The sequence below is a fragment of the Aedes albopictus genome, chromosome 1 (genome assembly GCF_035046485.1).
Source record: "Aedes albopictus strain Foshan chromosome 1, AalbF5, whole genome shotgun sequence".
Lineage (NCBI taxonomy): Eukaryota > Metazoa > Arthropoda > Insecta > Diptera > Culicidae > Aedes > Aedes albopictus.
This window is the reverse complement of record NC_085136.1, coordinates 134757120-134774041: the sequence shown is the minus strand read 5'-3', so window position 1 is coordinate 134774041 and position 16922 is coordinate 134757120. Positions and strand designations below refer to the sequence as shown.

General features: G+C 41.2%; 3 protein-coding genes and 1 pseudogene across 3 annotated transcripts; 3 read left to right on the top strand and 1 right to left on the bottom strand.

Annotated features, from left to right (window-relative positions):
• The first annotated feature begins 37 nt into the window (after positions 1-37).
• Positions 38-2341, top strand: LOC134289501 (uncharacterized). Its single transcript, XM_062855384.1, has one exon. The coding sequence runs from the start codon at positions 38-40 to the stop codon at positions 2339-2341; it is 2304 nt and encodes a 767-aa protein (XP_062711368.1).
• A 22-nt stretch (positions 2342-2363) lies between these two features.
• Positions 2364-3599, top strand: LOC134289497 (uncharacterized). Its single transcript, XM_062855377.1, has one exon. It carries the CDS (start codon positions 2364-2366, stop codon positions 3597-3599), a length of 1236 nt encoding a protein of 411 aa, XP_062711361.1.
• Positions 3600-4765: 1166 nt separating this feature from the next.
• Positions 4766-5893, bottom strand: LOC134285180 (steroid receptor RNA activator 1-like). The gene is made up of 3 exons (XM_062845436.1): positions 5736-5893; positions 5145-5663; positions 4766-5025 (listed from the first exon to the last, which is right to left on the bottom strand). The coding sequence occupies exons 1-3, from the start codon at positions 5767-5769 to the stop codon at positions 4847-4849; spliced, it is 732 nt and encodes a 243-aa protein (XP_062701420.1). The 5' UTR covers positions 5770-5893; the 3' UTR covers positions 4766-4846.
• Positions 5894-7796: 1903 nt separating this feature from the next.
• LOC115262825 (large ribosomal subunit protein uL22-like) lies at positions 7797-10915 on the top strand (annotated as a pseudogene).
• The last annotated feature ends 6007 nt before the right edge of the window (positions 10916-16922 follow it).

Below are 16922 nucleotides of genomic sequence, written 5' to 3'. Positions count from 1 at the left end.
AGCAGATCCCCGTTTCAACATTCCAGCTCGAGTAGACATGTTGATCGGGGCCGAACTCTTTTTTGAACTACTGATAACTGAACGCCTAAAGCTCGACATCGGTCAACCTATGCTATGGCGATCGGAGCTCGGTTGGATTGTTTGCGGTTCCTACAGGAGCAATCAGAGGCCAGTGGTGGTAACTACCGCCCATTGCCAACCGGTGGAAACAAATTTGGAGGATACTGTGCAGCGTTTCTGGGAGCAAGAGGAAGTTCCGGAAACGACGAAGCTGACAACCGAAAACGAGCAGTGCATCGAACATTTCGAGAAAACTCATCGTCGAGAAAACGGCCGCTTTGTTGTTAGGCTGCCCTTCCGAAACAACGTAAACCAGCTCGGAGATACACGACATCTTGCTGAGCGGCGATTTCTGCACTTGGAGAGGAGATTTGTACAGTCTCCAGAGCTGAAACAACAGTACGTATCGTTCATCAACGAATACTTGGCATTAGGACATTGCCGAAGAGTGGAGCATGCAGGTAACGAAGATCATGGATACTATCTGCCACACCATGCCATTGTAAAACCGACGAGCTCAACAACAAGACTTCGCGTTGTATTCGACGCATCGGCGCGTTCAGACACGAACCTTTCCTTGAACGACGTGCTGATCACCGGACCTGTACTACAGGACAGTTTGATGGCGATAGTCCTACGATTTCGTCGGTACAAGTACGTCTTTACAGCCGACATTGTTAAGATGTATAGGCAAATCCGGGTCGACGAATCCGATTCGCCGTATCAGAAAATCCTGTGGAGGGACAACTGTCAAGAACCGCTGAACACATTAGAGCTCACGACAGTGACCTACGGCACCTCTTGCGCACCGTTTTGTGCAACCGCGTGTCTCAAGCAGTTGGCGGACGACGAGCAAACGGAGTTCCCGATAGCATCCAAGGTAGCTCGGAAGGATTTTTATATGGACGACGTACTATCCGGAGATGATGAGCTGCAAAGGGCTCTGGAGTGCCAATATCAACTAACCGCAATGCTGCAACGTGGAGGATTTCGTCTGCACAAATGGTGCGCAAACACGCCCGAACTACTCGAACGGATTCCAGTCAACGAACGTGAAGTGCAAGCGAAGATAGAGGATCATAACCCCAACGAAGTGATCAAGACCCTTGGGTTACTGTGGGATCCGAAAAACGATGTGTTCCTGTTTAGAACGCGACCACAAGACGAAATGCGAGAGTTTAATACGAAGCGCACCGTTCTATCAGATACAGCGAAAATCTTTGACCCTCTTGGGCTTTTGGAACCAGTTACTGTCGTGGCCAAGCTTTTCATACAAGAGCTTTGGGCCCGCGGCGTGAACTGGGACGAACGATTGACGGCAGAACAGGAAACCAGGTGGAGAAGGTTTACGCAAGACCTGCAGCGCATCAACGAATTGCAAATACCGAGAAGGGCTCTCGCAGACGATGCAACCGCATTCGAAATTCATGGCTTCTCTGATGCCAGCCAGAAAGCATACGGCGCGTGTGTGTATTTGAGGAGCATTAAGCGAGATGGCACAGCTGCCATGCATTTGTTGAGCAGCAAAACCCGAGTGGCACCATTGCCGAAAAAGCCCGGCAGCAAACGGAGTGGCAAACCGTTCACTATACCCAGAGCGGAGCTGTGTGGTGCTCATTTGATGGCGAAATTGGTAGCTGCGATAATCGAGCACCTGGATCTGGAAGTCCACGCAATCGTACTGTGGTGCGACTCGCAGATTGTGCTATGTTGGCTGAACAAATCTCCGGATACCCTGGAGGTTTTTGTTGGCAACAAGGTTCGAGAGATCAAACAGCTAACGGACGGTTTTGAATGGCGATACATCAATACGAAACAAAATCCAGCAGACTTGGCATCTCGAGGGCTGAGTTCATCGGAGTTGCAGCAGTCTGCCATCTGGTGGCACGGTCCGTCGATGCTACACAACGCTGACTACACGTACCAACACATCGAGCAACCCCCCTGCAACGATTACGAACTTGCAGCTCTGGCCCACGTGTCGGTTCAGGTGCAACCATGTGAGCTGTTAACAAGGTATAGTGATTTCCGCCGTCTTCAGCGCATTGTGGCCTACATATATCGGTTCCTGGACAACTGCAGGCAGAAGGACGGTGCCCGAAGGCGTACAGGATTCTTGACGGTAATCGAATTGCGTTGCGCAACGCAAAAAATTATCTCGCAAGCTCAACTTGAAGGCTTCGCAGACGAGTTTCGGATGCTAAGGAGCGGCCAAACGGCGAAAAGCAAGCTATTGGCGTTAGACCCTGTCGTGATCGCAACGTCTGTTGCTCTCAACTGACCCGTTCATCGATCGTGAAGGAATGCTGAGAGTCGGTGGCCGCTTGAAACACGCCAATATTTCATTCGGCAAGAAACACCAGTTGCTGCTACCGCGGAGTCACCATGTGACAAAGATTTTGATCGCGGCGCTACACAAGGAGCATCTTCATATCGGACAGCAAGGATTACTGGCAATAGTACGTCAACGCTATTGGCCGGTACGAGCCAAATGCACCATCCGGCAAATAGTGAAGAAATGCGTCCGGTGTTTTCGAATGAATCCTCCTGAAGTTGTGCAGTTTATGGGAGCGTTGCCGGATTATCGGGTGAACCCCTCGCCGGTCTTCTACAGCACGGGAATAGACTATGCAGGGCCATTCTTCGTCCGGCAAGGTCGTCGAGCAGCGAAAGTGAAGGGATACGTGGCGTTGTTCATTTGTATGAGCACCAAGGCTATACATTTGGAACTTGTGTCGGATCTCACCAGTGCAGCATTCTTGGCGGCCTTGCATAGATTCGTCGGACGTCGTGGATGTCCGGAGAAATTGGTATCAGATAACGCAACCAACTTCAAAGGCGCCCATTCGGAGTTACAGGAGCTCTACAAACTGCTCCAGTCGCAACAACTGCAGGACGAAGTCGATCGCTTCTGTGCAGCCAAGGAGATCCAGTGGTCCTTCATACCGCCCCGATCGCCGAACTTCGGGGGTATATGGGAGGCTGGAGTCAAGGCGGCGAAATCCCACCTCAAGGTGATTTTGTGTGAGGCATCCTTGACCTATGAAGAAATGAACACGGTGTTAGTTCAAATAGAAGCAATATTAAACTCCAGGCCCCTAACGCAAATCTCCAATGACGCCAATGACCTAACTGCATTGACACCGGGTCACTTTTTGGTGGGCCGTGAATTAACAGCAGTTCCTGAGCCGAGCTACGGCAATGTGCGAGTATCGTCTTTGTCCAGATGGCAGCACTTACAGAAGTTGAAGCAAGATTTTTGGGCTAGATGGTCAGCAGAATACCTGAGCGAATTGCAGCCGAGGAGTAAGTGGTATAAGGACAAGATAACCGTTCGTCCAGGAATGCTGGTGGTAATAAGGGAAGACAACATGGCACCTCAACTGTGGCACCTTGGCCGCATAACGGAGGTTACACCAGGTGCTGAAGGCTTGGTCCGCGTGGTAAAGATTCGTACGGCAAATGGAGAAGTAACCCGATCAGTCAGCAAGATTGCGATTTTGCCCATTGAGGATAACACGTTTCCAGCGAAGGAGTGAATTGACACGGTGTGTCAACGGGGGGAGAATGTTTTGAAAATTAGAGCGCCCCTCGGCCGAAGTATTACCCGAAGCAACATTATCATCTTTCTTTTGTACTTTCTTCCAACACTGTATTAAAACCAGAATAATAAATAGCAACGTGTGAAATTGGACGCAGTTTTTATTACGGAAGTTTTTCCTACCATTTTCGCGCGTATCCGAAACAGTGTCTTAAATATAATAGTAATTATAGTAATAATAATATAAGGTTGGTTTGTTAAAAATATTAGATTTTAGGTGATTTTTATGAGGTGCTCCACGGTGTGTCTGGTAGAACAAAATTATTTAAAAAAAAATCGGTATCGCTAAGACACCCACCAAATGGTGTAGCTAGAAAATTCCCACTGAATTGGTGTTTTTCGTAATTACAAAAAACTTTGTATGCAACTCGTTGCAAAACTCGATTTTTCAGCACTCGTCGTATTTATCCAACTCGGCAAGCCTCGTTGGATAAATGTACGACTCGTGCTAAAAAAAATCATCATTTGCAACTTGTTGCATAAATAACTATTTCAAGATTGCATTTCAGAATCGAATTTTGGTACGGTTTTACAGTGAGACATGATTGAAGCATGCTATACAATACAAGATCCCAAAGCTGACATGGGCTCATGTTGCCCCTACTATGCATAGTCGACACCCCCTTCGGTTTCTTTTAAAACAATAAAACGTTGTCAGGTTTTTTTTACGCGGGAGTACGTACCGCGTAAAAAAAAGACTCAGTTCGAAATTTAAAAAAACCACGTAAAGAAAGTCTCACCATTTCTCGACGAATCATGCAAAAATAAGACGATGATTTTTTTTTTGTATGGAGTTTTTATTTACGCGGCCGCGTAAATGAAAACCGCGTTATAAAGGATCTGACTGTATTTAAACTAGTTCTGTTTAATAACAATGAAATATATGCCGTTTTTCTTTTTTAACCTGGGTTGGAACTGGATTGGCGGAAAATGTGTAAACAAACAACGTCAAACAAACTTTAGTACAAGCGAAACCGAAGTCGAGTTGGGGTTGAAACTGTGATCTGATCCAGTTCCAACCCAGGTTGGAACTGGATAATAAAGAAAAACGGCAATAGATAGGTACACACTTAGAACAGACAAACAAAAGGAAAGCATACTCTGTTCAGCCTAATATGTGGTATTGCAGTACGTTTTATTTTTCGTTTTCTAAATTTATAATATCGTCATCGTAAATTTAGCTCATCACAGCGGGATCATAATAGGCTCTTTTGCTTCTAGGATCGCTGGGGTTTCTTCCTGTTTGGGAACGACCTGGATCAGCTGCCTCAAGGCTGGTGCCCATTGAACACATTCTTTCCCATGCTCGACTATTATGGATCGATGAATTTCGTTTGCATCCACAGCTTTCTTTTCTGTTAGGGCTGGAAAGGTGTAAAAAACGGCGAATTAGTGTGAACGTCACAATTATGCAACTTTTACACGAATATTTTCACTATCTAAATATTATACCAATAAAATAATTATCAAGTTATCGCGTTACCTTCTGCCAAACGGTACAACTTTTTGGTCAGCCCATCGCTCAGTTTCGCTTCGTTCCAGGCCTTTAGCATCAAATCCAATCGCTTGCGGATTTCCACTTGCCGGGAACTATCCGTTCTCTGAAGGAATTCTTCCAGGGTGCTTTTCACCAAATGCCTCATTTCGTCGTCGCCGGGGAAGTCGATTGACCCATCTGGGGATGAATCCACGGTTGCTTCATTGTTTTGGGGAGGTGCTCCTGCGGCTGGAACCATTGGCGGAAGAGGTGGCACGGGCCGGTTGGCTGGGATAGATGTGAGGGGTGTTGCATTTCCGGTGGAACTAGGTGGTGCAAATTGAGGAAGAGTGCTGTTGCCTCCCACAGCTGGTGGCGGAGGCTGGTTCGGGGAAGGAGTGTCAGTCTTTGTTACCGGGAAAGCAATGCGCTTATTCAGGTTTAGTTTGGGCGTTGGTCCGGATCCGGTAGCCGTTCCGGGGCTGTAGCTAAGCTTTGGAGGGTCATTCCAGCCGGGTTCGTGCGCTGATGGCAATAAAAAAAATATGAAAAACCATTGAAGGGGCAAACACCAGGTGCAGTGAACAGTGAACATACACTTTGTAGCACTTCGATAGTTTTCGGAACTCATAGTATTAATATTACACGAAAATATCACAAATTAAAACTTAAAAATGCACTTTTTTCTTAGCAATTAAACTAAAATATAATCAAGAAATTTAAAGATACGTCCGATACGTCAGCTTGTTGATATAGTGGTTTCTGCTTCTAGTAGTGTTGCGTGTACGTACACGTTACATTACACGAACACTACCTGAGTTACTGGTTGAAAATAGTAAACAAAAATCAGCTGTTCCCGGCAAAATCAAATGGGCATATTTTCAACCAGTAGGGTAACCAATATAATTTGGACCCCCATATATTTTGGACCCCCTGGGTCGTATTATCACAACTTACACCGATTTAATGATGAGATGACGGAAATTTTTAGAATCATTCGCTAAATAAGATTGCTCTGCACAGGCAGCAATCATTTCCTTACTGGAAATATCCTTATTTGCCTTGAAATTAATTTTTATCAATCTCGTCATCCGCGCGAGTGTCGCCTCATGTTTACAAAAAGAGATGGCGGTGCTGAGGAAACTTGCAGATGTAAACAAAAACGTTTATCATTCTAGCGCATTAAATTCGCAAAGTTCGTCTAATCAGCCTTTGTCATTCAAGTAAATGGGATGTGATCCAGCATATTCAAGCGGCAAATTCTTCCAAAAGAGTTCCAAACGAGTTTAAACACTGGGTGTCCAAAATATATACTGAACAGGGTCCAAAATATATTGGGGTGTCCAAAACAGTGAAAACTGATGCTTCAAAAATCAGTTATTTTCATCAAATTTCCAGTCAGAAATGACCTTGTGGGTATTTTTAACGGTCAATGGAGGCTTTTACAAACATACCAACATCATCATTACGTGTAAATACCGTCTGAATCTGTTTGATTTTCACTTAAATTTAAACTAATGTCCTCTAGGGGTCCAAAATTCAACCGTTACCCTAGATTTGCATTAGTGTTCGTGACGCCGCGCTGCGAAACCACTATTGATATGCGAATGTTTTGAAATGATTGGAAACGTCATCAGTGAAAATAAACGATTCCGAATCATTGACTATTTACCAGGGAGGGTGCAGGCACGTCAAACTCGAACAAACTACGCCTACCTAACATGCATCGAGCGGGCCTTCCCAAACAACACAATGCGATTTCGCGGGCCATCCCCATCGACAAAACAAACCGATTTCCAAGCAGGATTCGACTAGGCTTCTGGTCGCGTCGCCAGTCACACTAACACACTCGCAAAAGATGAGCAGTAGGCCTACCTCGCCGCATGCGAGTCCCCTGCTATTGAGTTGTCCAAAAATTGTCTCACGAAACCTAATGCAAGCCTATCCATATACGGGAGAACAAAAGATGTTTACAAAGTTCTTACAGATAGATTAACACGGGAAATCTGAACACAAACCACTACCACACAGGAATTTGGATTGGTCAATTTACCAGTGAGCTTTTTCCGCTTTTTCGAAAATAGCGTTCAAAACGGGCGAAAGCTTCAGCTTTCGAAAAGCACCCGAAAAACAATCACCACACACGGAGAAACTGAAAAACTCAAAATTAGGTATTTTTTTCACATGGAAGCAAGCGGGAACAACCCAACAAAAACATCGATTCCATCGAAGACGGCTAATAACAAGACAGACAGCTCCCACCCTGTTACAGGCGACATGGTCGAAACGCCCTCAACGATTCACAGGAACATTAAAATATGATTGTGTGCGTGTACATGCAAATACGTATTGTGCACAGTTAAAAATAATGTAATATGCCTCGATGTAATCCTTAAAGTTGTGTAAAAAGTTCGATGTAATCGCTATTTTCGATGCACAATTACATCGGCTCGATGCTTAATCACATATGCCCAGAAAATAAAATACCAACTTCCCCTTGCATCGTATTTGTGTAATATTCACATCGAAATAATGTGAATATTACACAGAAACAGCTGCAACCAAGTGGTTGCAACGAGCTTGTGTACAATTACACAAAAACGATGCCATATCGCATCCCCTCACGATGCGATATCGCATCTCGTAACACTAGTTGTGATGGTTGTGATCGGTCAGCCGGGTCAGCCCGAGCGAAGCAGGCTGCCATTTTTTTTTGTTCAATTCGCGGACAGACAGAGGGATTTTTCGTGATTTCCAGATAATTATCAGCATTATTCCTGTTAGGTAGGTAAATATTGTTTGTATAAATTAATGCAGCTGTACTTTATGTGTTTTTCTTTTCAACAGCGACTTTCGGAACATCTCCGATTTGCACCTCGAACGTCGCCGAAATTTGCATTTTGAACCGAGTATTGAAGACGGATACAGTCTCTGTTACTGGGACTAGGACAGAAAAGGATTCCCCAGGTCGTGCAGGTTCGCGGATCGAACCTCCGGATGCATTTCAAGGTAAGATTTTTGGGTAAATTTGTCTAGGTTTGAAGAGCTAATCGATCTGTTTACATTTCCAGAACACCCGCGAAACGGCGCTAGCCATCAAGCGTGTCTGCACTGTGTCCAAAAGATTCTGAAGAACGTCTACGAGAATGCGTTCCATTCCGTCGCTTCAACGGTGGCGTCGGCCGTTGCGCTCGCCCAGGCCAAGTACCGCAACACGTCCGTCATCATTGGCCCAAAAAGTCGGCCGAGTACCTGTTGCAGCTTTTGAAGAACGCTGAAACCAACGCCGACTACCGGGGTCTCGATGTGGCCCGGCTGGTCGTGGACCACACTCTGGTCAACTGGCCGCCGCGCCTGTGTCTTCGTATCAGCTGTGCTCACGATCTCATCAATACGTAAATGTCGTCACCGTGTCACATCGAGCTGTACCTCACCGAAAAGGGGGACGTCGTGTCCAAGGCCGCCGACAACGAACCTGCGAAGAAGAAGCTCCAGCTTCGGAGATGTGTATATTGAAGAAATAATCGATCCGATCGTTGATTCGGGTGGTCCATGGTACCGTAAGCGCGGTACACGGAACTACTGCCTTCGCCAAGACCTGGGTCCGTCGAGATTGAAAGTTCAATCTGGTATCCACCAAGCGTGCCTTTGCCTGCTGGCAAAAGTTTGGAGGTAATATTTATGTAAGTAATTGTTATTCTATTTTCAGCGAGTGTGGGGTTGCAACTGGGATGCAAGACATCAGCCGATGCGATGTATTTCCGACAATTAAATGTGCCGATTTTCCATGATTGTGATCAAGTTGCTTCCGGAGATTCATTCAAGCGGAATCCTCTGAAGATTTCTCTTGAAATTTAATGTAAATTCCCTCTGAGACGAATTTCCCTAGCCAAGATCACAGGGTTTGACGGTATTAAAGTGAAGGAATTTATTTATAATTCTTGTAATGAAAATATCACCTTTAACACTTTAATGCGCCTCCAACGGTTCATTGCGAACCGGCTGCTACAGATGGAGTATAGCTGATTTATCAGAAATGCTCGATAAACAGGAGGGACCTGCTAGGGCTTAGTAGTCACCCAGAAAACAGTTCCAGTCGGTTGAGTCTGGGAGGGTTGTGAGAGTCGTTGTGAATCATAATGAAAACATTTGTGTTTTGTGACGAATCTTGGAATCTTTTTGGAGTCAGCAGACTTTGAATTGTTGTCTGGGCTTTCCACTATTCAGTTAATTTCAACAATCAATTCAAATATGTAACAATTAGTAGTATCTCGTGTATTAATTTGCTCATTCATAGTTCTCGCCATTTGAATTACTTGTGATTTAATTTTCACTTTGATTATTTTTATAGGCGATAGTTTTGTGAGTAAGCCCTAATATGTTGCAAATGCCTAATGCTTAATAATGTTTTCTTGCAATATCAATTTAACATAACTAAGAAACTGATAGTGTGAAAGTGCAGCATCTAATAGTGCTTGCTTATAGATTCGAAGCTAACGGGTGGTCAAGACTTAAGAAGCGTATTTGACGAAATTGACAAAAACTGACTACTTCGACTTGACAAGTCTGTACCAACTCCCCAATTCTACATCTAAATACCCCCTTCTTATCCCATGGCGTTTATGTGGTCGGCAAAGACTTCAGCCATTACCTCTCCTTAACATCGGCTTTGGACTGACTTGCGCTCTCATTGCCCCACAAAACGCTGCAAAATGAAAATGAAAATATGACACAGGATAGACTATATTTTGACATGTGGTTTGACCAATTTCTTTCTGTCCATGGAAGCTCAAAAAAAGTGTTATCTGACACTAATATGAGAGTTATTTCAAGATGATGCTAGTGTTGTCAATCACCAACATCGGTTATTGACAATATTGGTAATCAGCTTCAAATAACTTTCAAAATGTATAATGAAATAACTTAGGATATTATTTGATTATTGTTTGGAGATGCTGCTAGAAAAACTAGTTGCCCATATCGGCTAAAAACGCTAGCTCTGGTAGCTATCTTCGAATAATTTTCAGATATATCAAATCTTTAAAAATTAGTTACGACAAAATTTTGTCATGTTCTTTTTGTGTAATATTTCTTGGGAGTAGTACTTTGATGGCGTCAACATAGACAGCCTTTTTTCTCTCTGAATGTGACATCCAGTGACCTCGGAGATTTGCGATTATTGAAATATTGTTCAAATATCAAATCATCTTTAGAGTTTCCATTCTGTCAGAACATTGTTGGGATGGGAATAGTTGAAACACAGTATTTTCAAAAACTGCTACAATCCAATACTAATTACTACACACTTTGCTCAAGTTGACGACATCGTCTAGTCCATCGTGAGGATTGATCATAGTAGGGGGAACGTTGGGAAAGGGTCCAGGCTTTGCTATCAGCTGTCCTACAGCTCCACCTGGTCACTCTTCAAAAAAAAAAAAAAATTCCCTTTGAGACGAATTTATTAGGAGGTTCTCCCAAAAATATATATTTTTTTTTCAAGAGAAATGTCATCGAAGATTCCTTCAAGAGCATTTCCTTAAGCGATTTCTTTAAGAGGTTTTTTTTATGAGATTCTTCCAATCAAGCCTCCAAATTTCAAATGATATTCTTTGAAGGATTATTTTCTTTTTAATTGTGTAGCATTTCTTGCAGTTATACGTGGTTATATCTGGGAGTTTCCTCTGCTAATGACCATCGTATTGCAGGCACGAAAATGTACTTGTGGGTACTTCATCGCCAAGAAAGTCAAAAATATTTCCATTACGAAAAAGGCCTAGATCGACAGGGAATCTAACCTGTCAGCTGTTTTGCTGAATATCCGCACATTTACTACTTCAGCTTTATGGACCCTCCTATTTCCACATCGGAGACTCGATGGATGCATCCATCTATGCAAAATTAATCTCACCTCACCCTGCCACCCCTCCCCCCCACATATTTTAAAGCAGTGGTTTTCAACCGGAATTTCGTTCTTCTTAGGGGGGAATAGGTAACCCAAGAATATCATCTTATGGTTTTAATTGAAGGCCAAAAAACGATTTTCAACATTGAAATTTTTCAGTGTATCGTGATTCATCGTCAAGCACTTGGCCCCAAGATGCTTGTGACATCTTTGAGCATCACTTTGGATCAAATGGTTAAGGTTGTTCATTTTGTTAAATCCAGCGCTTTGAATTCAAAACTTTGTACCAACATAGATTCCAATTAATCAATGCTCTTTCAATGGAGAATGTTCCAGATCAATTCCAGGGTGCGCTTATCAAACTACAGAGCAATTCAATCGCGAAAGGTTTTTCCATGGTTTTTTCGAACAAGTCCTAATGTGAGTTCTAGATTCCTCGGCATTTCGCAAATGACCTTGCGAGTTTTATGGTATTCGCGACCACTTATCTTGCCGAATCGGGATTTTCAAGTAGCTAAAGAAAAATCATCAGAATTGAGTGGAAATCGAAGATAACAGAAATGTGCTTTTTTAATGCCAGCTCTAACGATCAAATTATTAGCTGATGATATTGTACATGCGTAAGTTTCGCATTGATTTTCAAATCAAATTTGTTTTTGCTTGTCGGTGACTAAAAATGAGATCATTTTTGAATAAAGTTTTATCATCAACTGTTATGCTACAGTTCATTGTTTTGAAAATGTTCGATGTAGGGGGGAATTATGTTTGGGAAAAATCCAAAAGGGGTACACGGACTGAAAAAGGTTGAAAACCACTGTTTTAAAGAATGTTCTGCGGTTCCTCGAAGAGGAATTTCTTCGAAGATTCCTCGAAGAGGAGTTTCTGCGAGCTGGGCATTTTGGTGCAACAAGAATAATCTTTTTGAATTTTTTTTTCATAGGAACATAAAAGTACTGTCTACTGAAAAGATGTTATAAATGATATATTTTGGCAATATTGCAGTAATCTGTCCAGTCCAACACATTATGAATTTAAAAAATTCCTAAAAAAAATCATTTTTTCCTTTCAACAATTGCTCAAAATATTTATCGAATATCCTTCGCATGAATCTTTCCTGGGCTTGAATTAAATCTTCAAGGGAGCCACAATTATTATTTCAGAATGTTCTCCACAGATTTTTTCCCTCCCCCTGGATATTCAATCTTGACGCGATGGGAGGGCTTAACCCATTAGCACTTTAGTGCCAGTTTATTCATCGCCGCTTGGACTTTGAGCTAGATATATCTGGTTTACGAGTTGAACGCAAGTGAAGGAATCGGCCGTAAGTGCTAATGGGAACCAAAGGAGTATCCGTTGTGCATTTATCACAAGTTCAAGACAAGTTATAATTCAGCTTGCATAGACCTAATCTTTGTATTCATTGAATTTTCTCCAATTTAACAATAATTGTTAAATTTAACGTAACGCAAGAGTGAGTAGGGGAGGTCTCTGCGTTACACTCATCATTCATTACTTGAAATCGAAAGTACACAGGACAGGGGACGCTAGGATAAGTTGACTTACAGCCTTACAGATTAGATTCATTACAATTAGAAAATTACGGACTGATTAGGTAAAGATAAAATTGTTGATTATAGGAGTTATATTTGTATTTCTTATTTTTATGGGTTTTGTGAATTTATAAAAGTTGACAAATAATCATTATCATTTTTCAGTTGACTGAACTTTTTTGTTTTTATATCTTGGACGGTATTATTTCACTGATCAAAAAAGCAGGAATTTAGTTAGGACTTAGGACGGTTGACAATGTAATGGGTTACGATGGATATAATATTACTTTGGACTGAAATGATCACAGATATGCAGAAGACGACTAGCAAAATTAGGAACACAATTTGATACATTTTGAATATTTTGACAAATAGGGTTTGACTAATTTCTTTACAATATCGAATGGAAGCTCAAAAAGTGTTATCTAACACTAATATGAGAGTTATTTGGGGATGATGCTGGTGCTGTCAATAACTAACATCGGTTATTGACACTATTGGTAATCAGCTTGAAATAATTTTCAGAATGTATTATAAAATAATTGAGGATATTATCTGATTATTGTTTGGGGAAGCTGCCAGAAAACTAGTTGCCCATATCGGCTAAAAACGCTAGCTCTGGTAGCTGTCTTCGAATAATTTTTAGAAATATCAAATGTTTAAAAATTAGCTACGACACATTTTTTTCGATTATTGAAATATTGTTCAATTATCAAATCATCTTTGGAGCTTCCATTCGATCAAAACACTAGTGCGATGGGAAAAGTTAAAAACAGTATTTTTAAAAACTACTACGACCCAATGCTAATTAATACACACTTTGCTCAAGTTGACGACATCGTCTAGTCCATCGTGAGTATTGGTCCTAGTAGGGGGAAAGTTGGGAAAGGGTCCAGGCTTTGCTATCAGCTGTCCTGCAGCTCCACCTGGTCACTCTTCAAAAAAAAAAAAAAAAAAAAAAAAAAAAAAAAAAAAAAAAAAAAAAAAAAAAAAAAAAAAAAAAAGAATGTTCTCCACAGATTTTTATAAGAATTTCGTCAAGGATTTCTCTAGCAACTATCCCAGCAATTCTTGTGAGGATTCTTCAAGGAATTTATCAAAGCATTTATCCAGAAACTTCTAAGTAGATTATTACAGAAATTACTTCACTCTTTTAATAAGAATTTTCACCTCCTCTAAAAATATCCCCAAAAAATTCTTTATGAAATTCTTCGAATATCCTTCCAGAAGCTTCTCAAAGAATTCTCTCAAAAATATTTGAAAAATTCCTCCAAAGGCTAGTGCATAGGTTCCACCAATTCCTCTACAGAATCGTTCACGATTTTTTTCGAGAATTCCTCCGAGGCTTTCTTCAAAAATTTCTTTATACATTTTTTCTTGGATTAATTTAGAAATTCTCTGAGGATTGCTTCCGAAATCGCTGCAATGATTCTTCCAGAAATTTGTCGAAAAGTTCCTCCAGATTTTTTTTTTTGGTAATTTTCCGTGGTTTTCTTCCAAAATTCGTTCAGAAATTTCTGCAAAGACACATCCACAAATCCTTTTTACCTGTGCACCGACCCTAAAACTCGCAATTGCAGGGGACTTATGACAAAATCGAAATATAAATGATTGAAAGCAGCTATTTTCGTCATTTGCTAAAAACATTCAAGAATTTCTACTTGGTACACATGTAAAATTTTTGCAATAATTATTCCAGTATTTTTTTTTTCATTTCTCCGTTATATTAGGTATGCACCTCAACCGCAATCGCTCAAGTAACTTGAGTTCAGTGCATTATATTTCCTTGACCGGAATGGTCACAAAATTGTGCACAGATAGCTCCATTTAATTTAACGTTTCTTCTCAGTTCCGTACTGGGATTAAGAAAAATGCAAATCTTGCTTTTTTGAGCGATTCCTGAATTTTCCACGCCTGGATGTTTCACACATCGAGATAGGCCAAGACAGGTCTTAAGACTACCCATTAGATACTCAAGAAATTCCTTCAAGGTTTTCTCCAAAAACATTTCCGTTAGTTTTCTTACAAATTCCTTCGTTGATTGTTCCAGATTTATTTCTCCTGAGATTCCTCTTATTGTACATTTTGCAGTTTCTATGAGGATTATCCCAAGAATTCTTGCAAAGTTCCTCTTCAGATTTCTCTGACCGTCCAATTGACATAGCTTTTTAAGGGGATGGAAGAGTCCCTATAGCCGATGCGGTAAGTGCACGGGTATTCAGTATGACTATGCTGAGGGTAACTGGTTCGGTTCCCGGTCGGTCCAGGAATTTTTCGTAAAATAAAATTTCTTGACTTCCTTGGGCATAGAGTACTTTCGTGCCTGCCACACGATATACACAAGCAAAATCGTCATTGGCAGAGGAAGCTCTCAGTTAATAACTGTGGATGTGCTAATAGAACATTAAGCTGAGGTACAGGCTTTGTCCCAGTTGGGATGTGATGCCAAGAAGAAAACAAAAAGAAGAAGAAAAAGAAGGGGGTCCCTGATATTGATTTCTTTTAATTAGGTATGGTAAAATACGCTACGAGGGGCACCCCGAACCACCCCGAACATCGCCCAAAATATGCTACGTCATTTGTGGATACTTCACAAGAATTCTTTCGAGGTTTTCACCAGGAGTTCCTATGAAGGTTTCTCCAAGATTTTATTTTTGCAAGAATCTCTGCAAATCTTCTCAAATCTTCCATGGATTCCTGTAGAAATTTCTTTAACCCGGGAGCGGTCACGTCGTGTACTGAGTACACGCACTATGAAAAAAGCACGCTTGTGGTACACAGCGTGTGTGTGGTGTCGCTGAGGGTGGCTGAAAACGCGACTGCCGAGGATTAAGGATCAGTCCAAAAATTCTTGCAATCATTATTTCTGATGTTTTTTTGCCGGAGATTTTTATAACATTTTTCCACGATTCTTCTGGCAATTTCTTCAGGAATCCCTCTAGAATTGAAGATCCCTCTAGAATCAAAGGATATATCCAGGAATTTCATAGATGATTCTTCCAGAAATTCCTGTAATTCCTGTTCATGGGATTGTCACCAAGAGTTCCTCTAAAAATATCTCCGAAAAATCTTTCAGAAATGCCACTAAAGGTTTCACCAAAGATTTCACCAAAGATTCTTCCACAGAATCTTTTACAAATTTCTTCAAGAATTCCTCCAGATATTTTTTCCGAGCATTTTTCCATTATTTCTTCCGAGGATTCCTCAAAAAAAAAACCATATTTTTTTCCTATGATTCATCCAGAAATTCCTTGAGGATTTCTTCAAGAAGTTCTGTGATTATTCTTCCATAAATTCGTCTTCAGATTTCTATAAGAATTTCTTCGAGGATTCCACCAGGAGTTTCTTCGAAGGTTCCTCGCGAATTTTTCTGAGAATGCCTCCGAAAATTATTTCGAAATACCCAACAAAAATATTTCAGAAGGTTCCTCCAAAAAATGCTCCGGAGGACTTTTTATAAATTTCATCGATTCCTGCATAAATAACTCTATACATTTTTTTCTTGAATCGAGACAAGAATTGCAGAAATTCCTACTGAAATCTCCGAGAATTTTGTGAGGAGTTCTTCCTAGTATTCCTCAGTGATTTTTTTCCACATTTTTTTAAGAATTTCATCAAGGATTTCTCAAGAGATTCCTCCAAGAGTTCGTTTAAATTTTTTTTTGGGGCTTTCTCCACAAATTCTTTCCAGAAATTCCTCAGAGAAATCCTCCGGAGATTTTTTCAAGAATTTCTTTGAAGATTCCTGAAGACATTTCTCACGCAAATGTTCATAAGAATTCCCTGAAAAATTCCACAGTTTTTACTGAATACTTTCTAAGGATCTCTTCAAAAATTCCTTATAGTGTTTTAACCTTCCAGGACGCGCGCCATCAAGCAACCAAAATGCACCGCGCTAGCGCTGTATACGAAAAGCGAGGTTTTTTGGTAGTGTTGTACTTTTTACAACAGCGCGCGTGCTGAAGGGTTAATAACATTTTTTATTATCAAATAATTTCATGGATTGCTCCGAGAAATCATATAGAAATTTCTCCGAGAATCCCTACTTTTTCTTTCAGCAGGAGTTCACCAAGGATTCCCTCACGAATTGTTTGGAGTACTTTTTGATTCTTCCAGGAATTTCTCCGAGAATTTATTGTATAGTACCTTCTGAAATTCCTTCTCCCTTCTCGAAACAAATCTACGAAAGCTTCTTCATAAATTTCTACGAGTAATCCTCCACGAATTTTTTCGAGCATTCATTCACAAATTTCTTCGAGGGATAATTCAGGAATTTTTTAGTTCATTCTTCCAGTAATTTCCGTGAGGTCTCCTCCAGAAATTTCTTCCAGG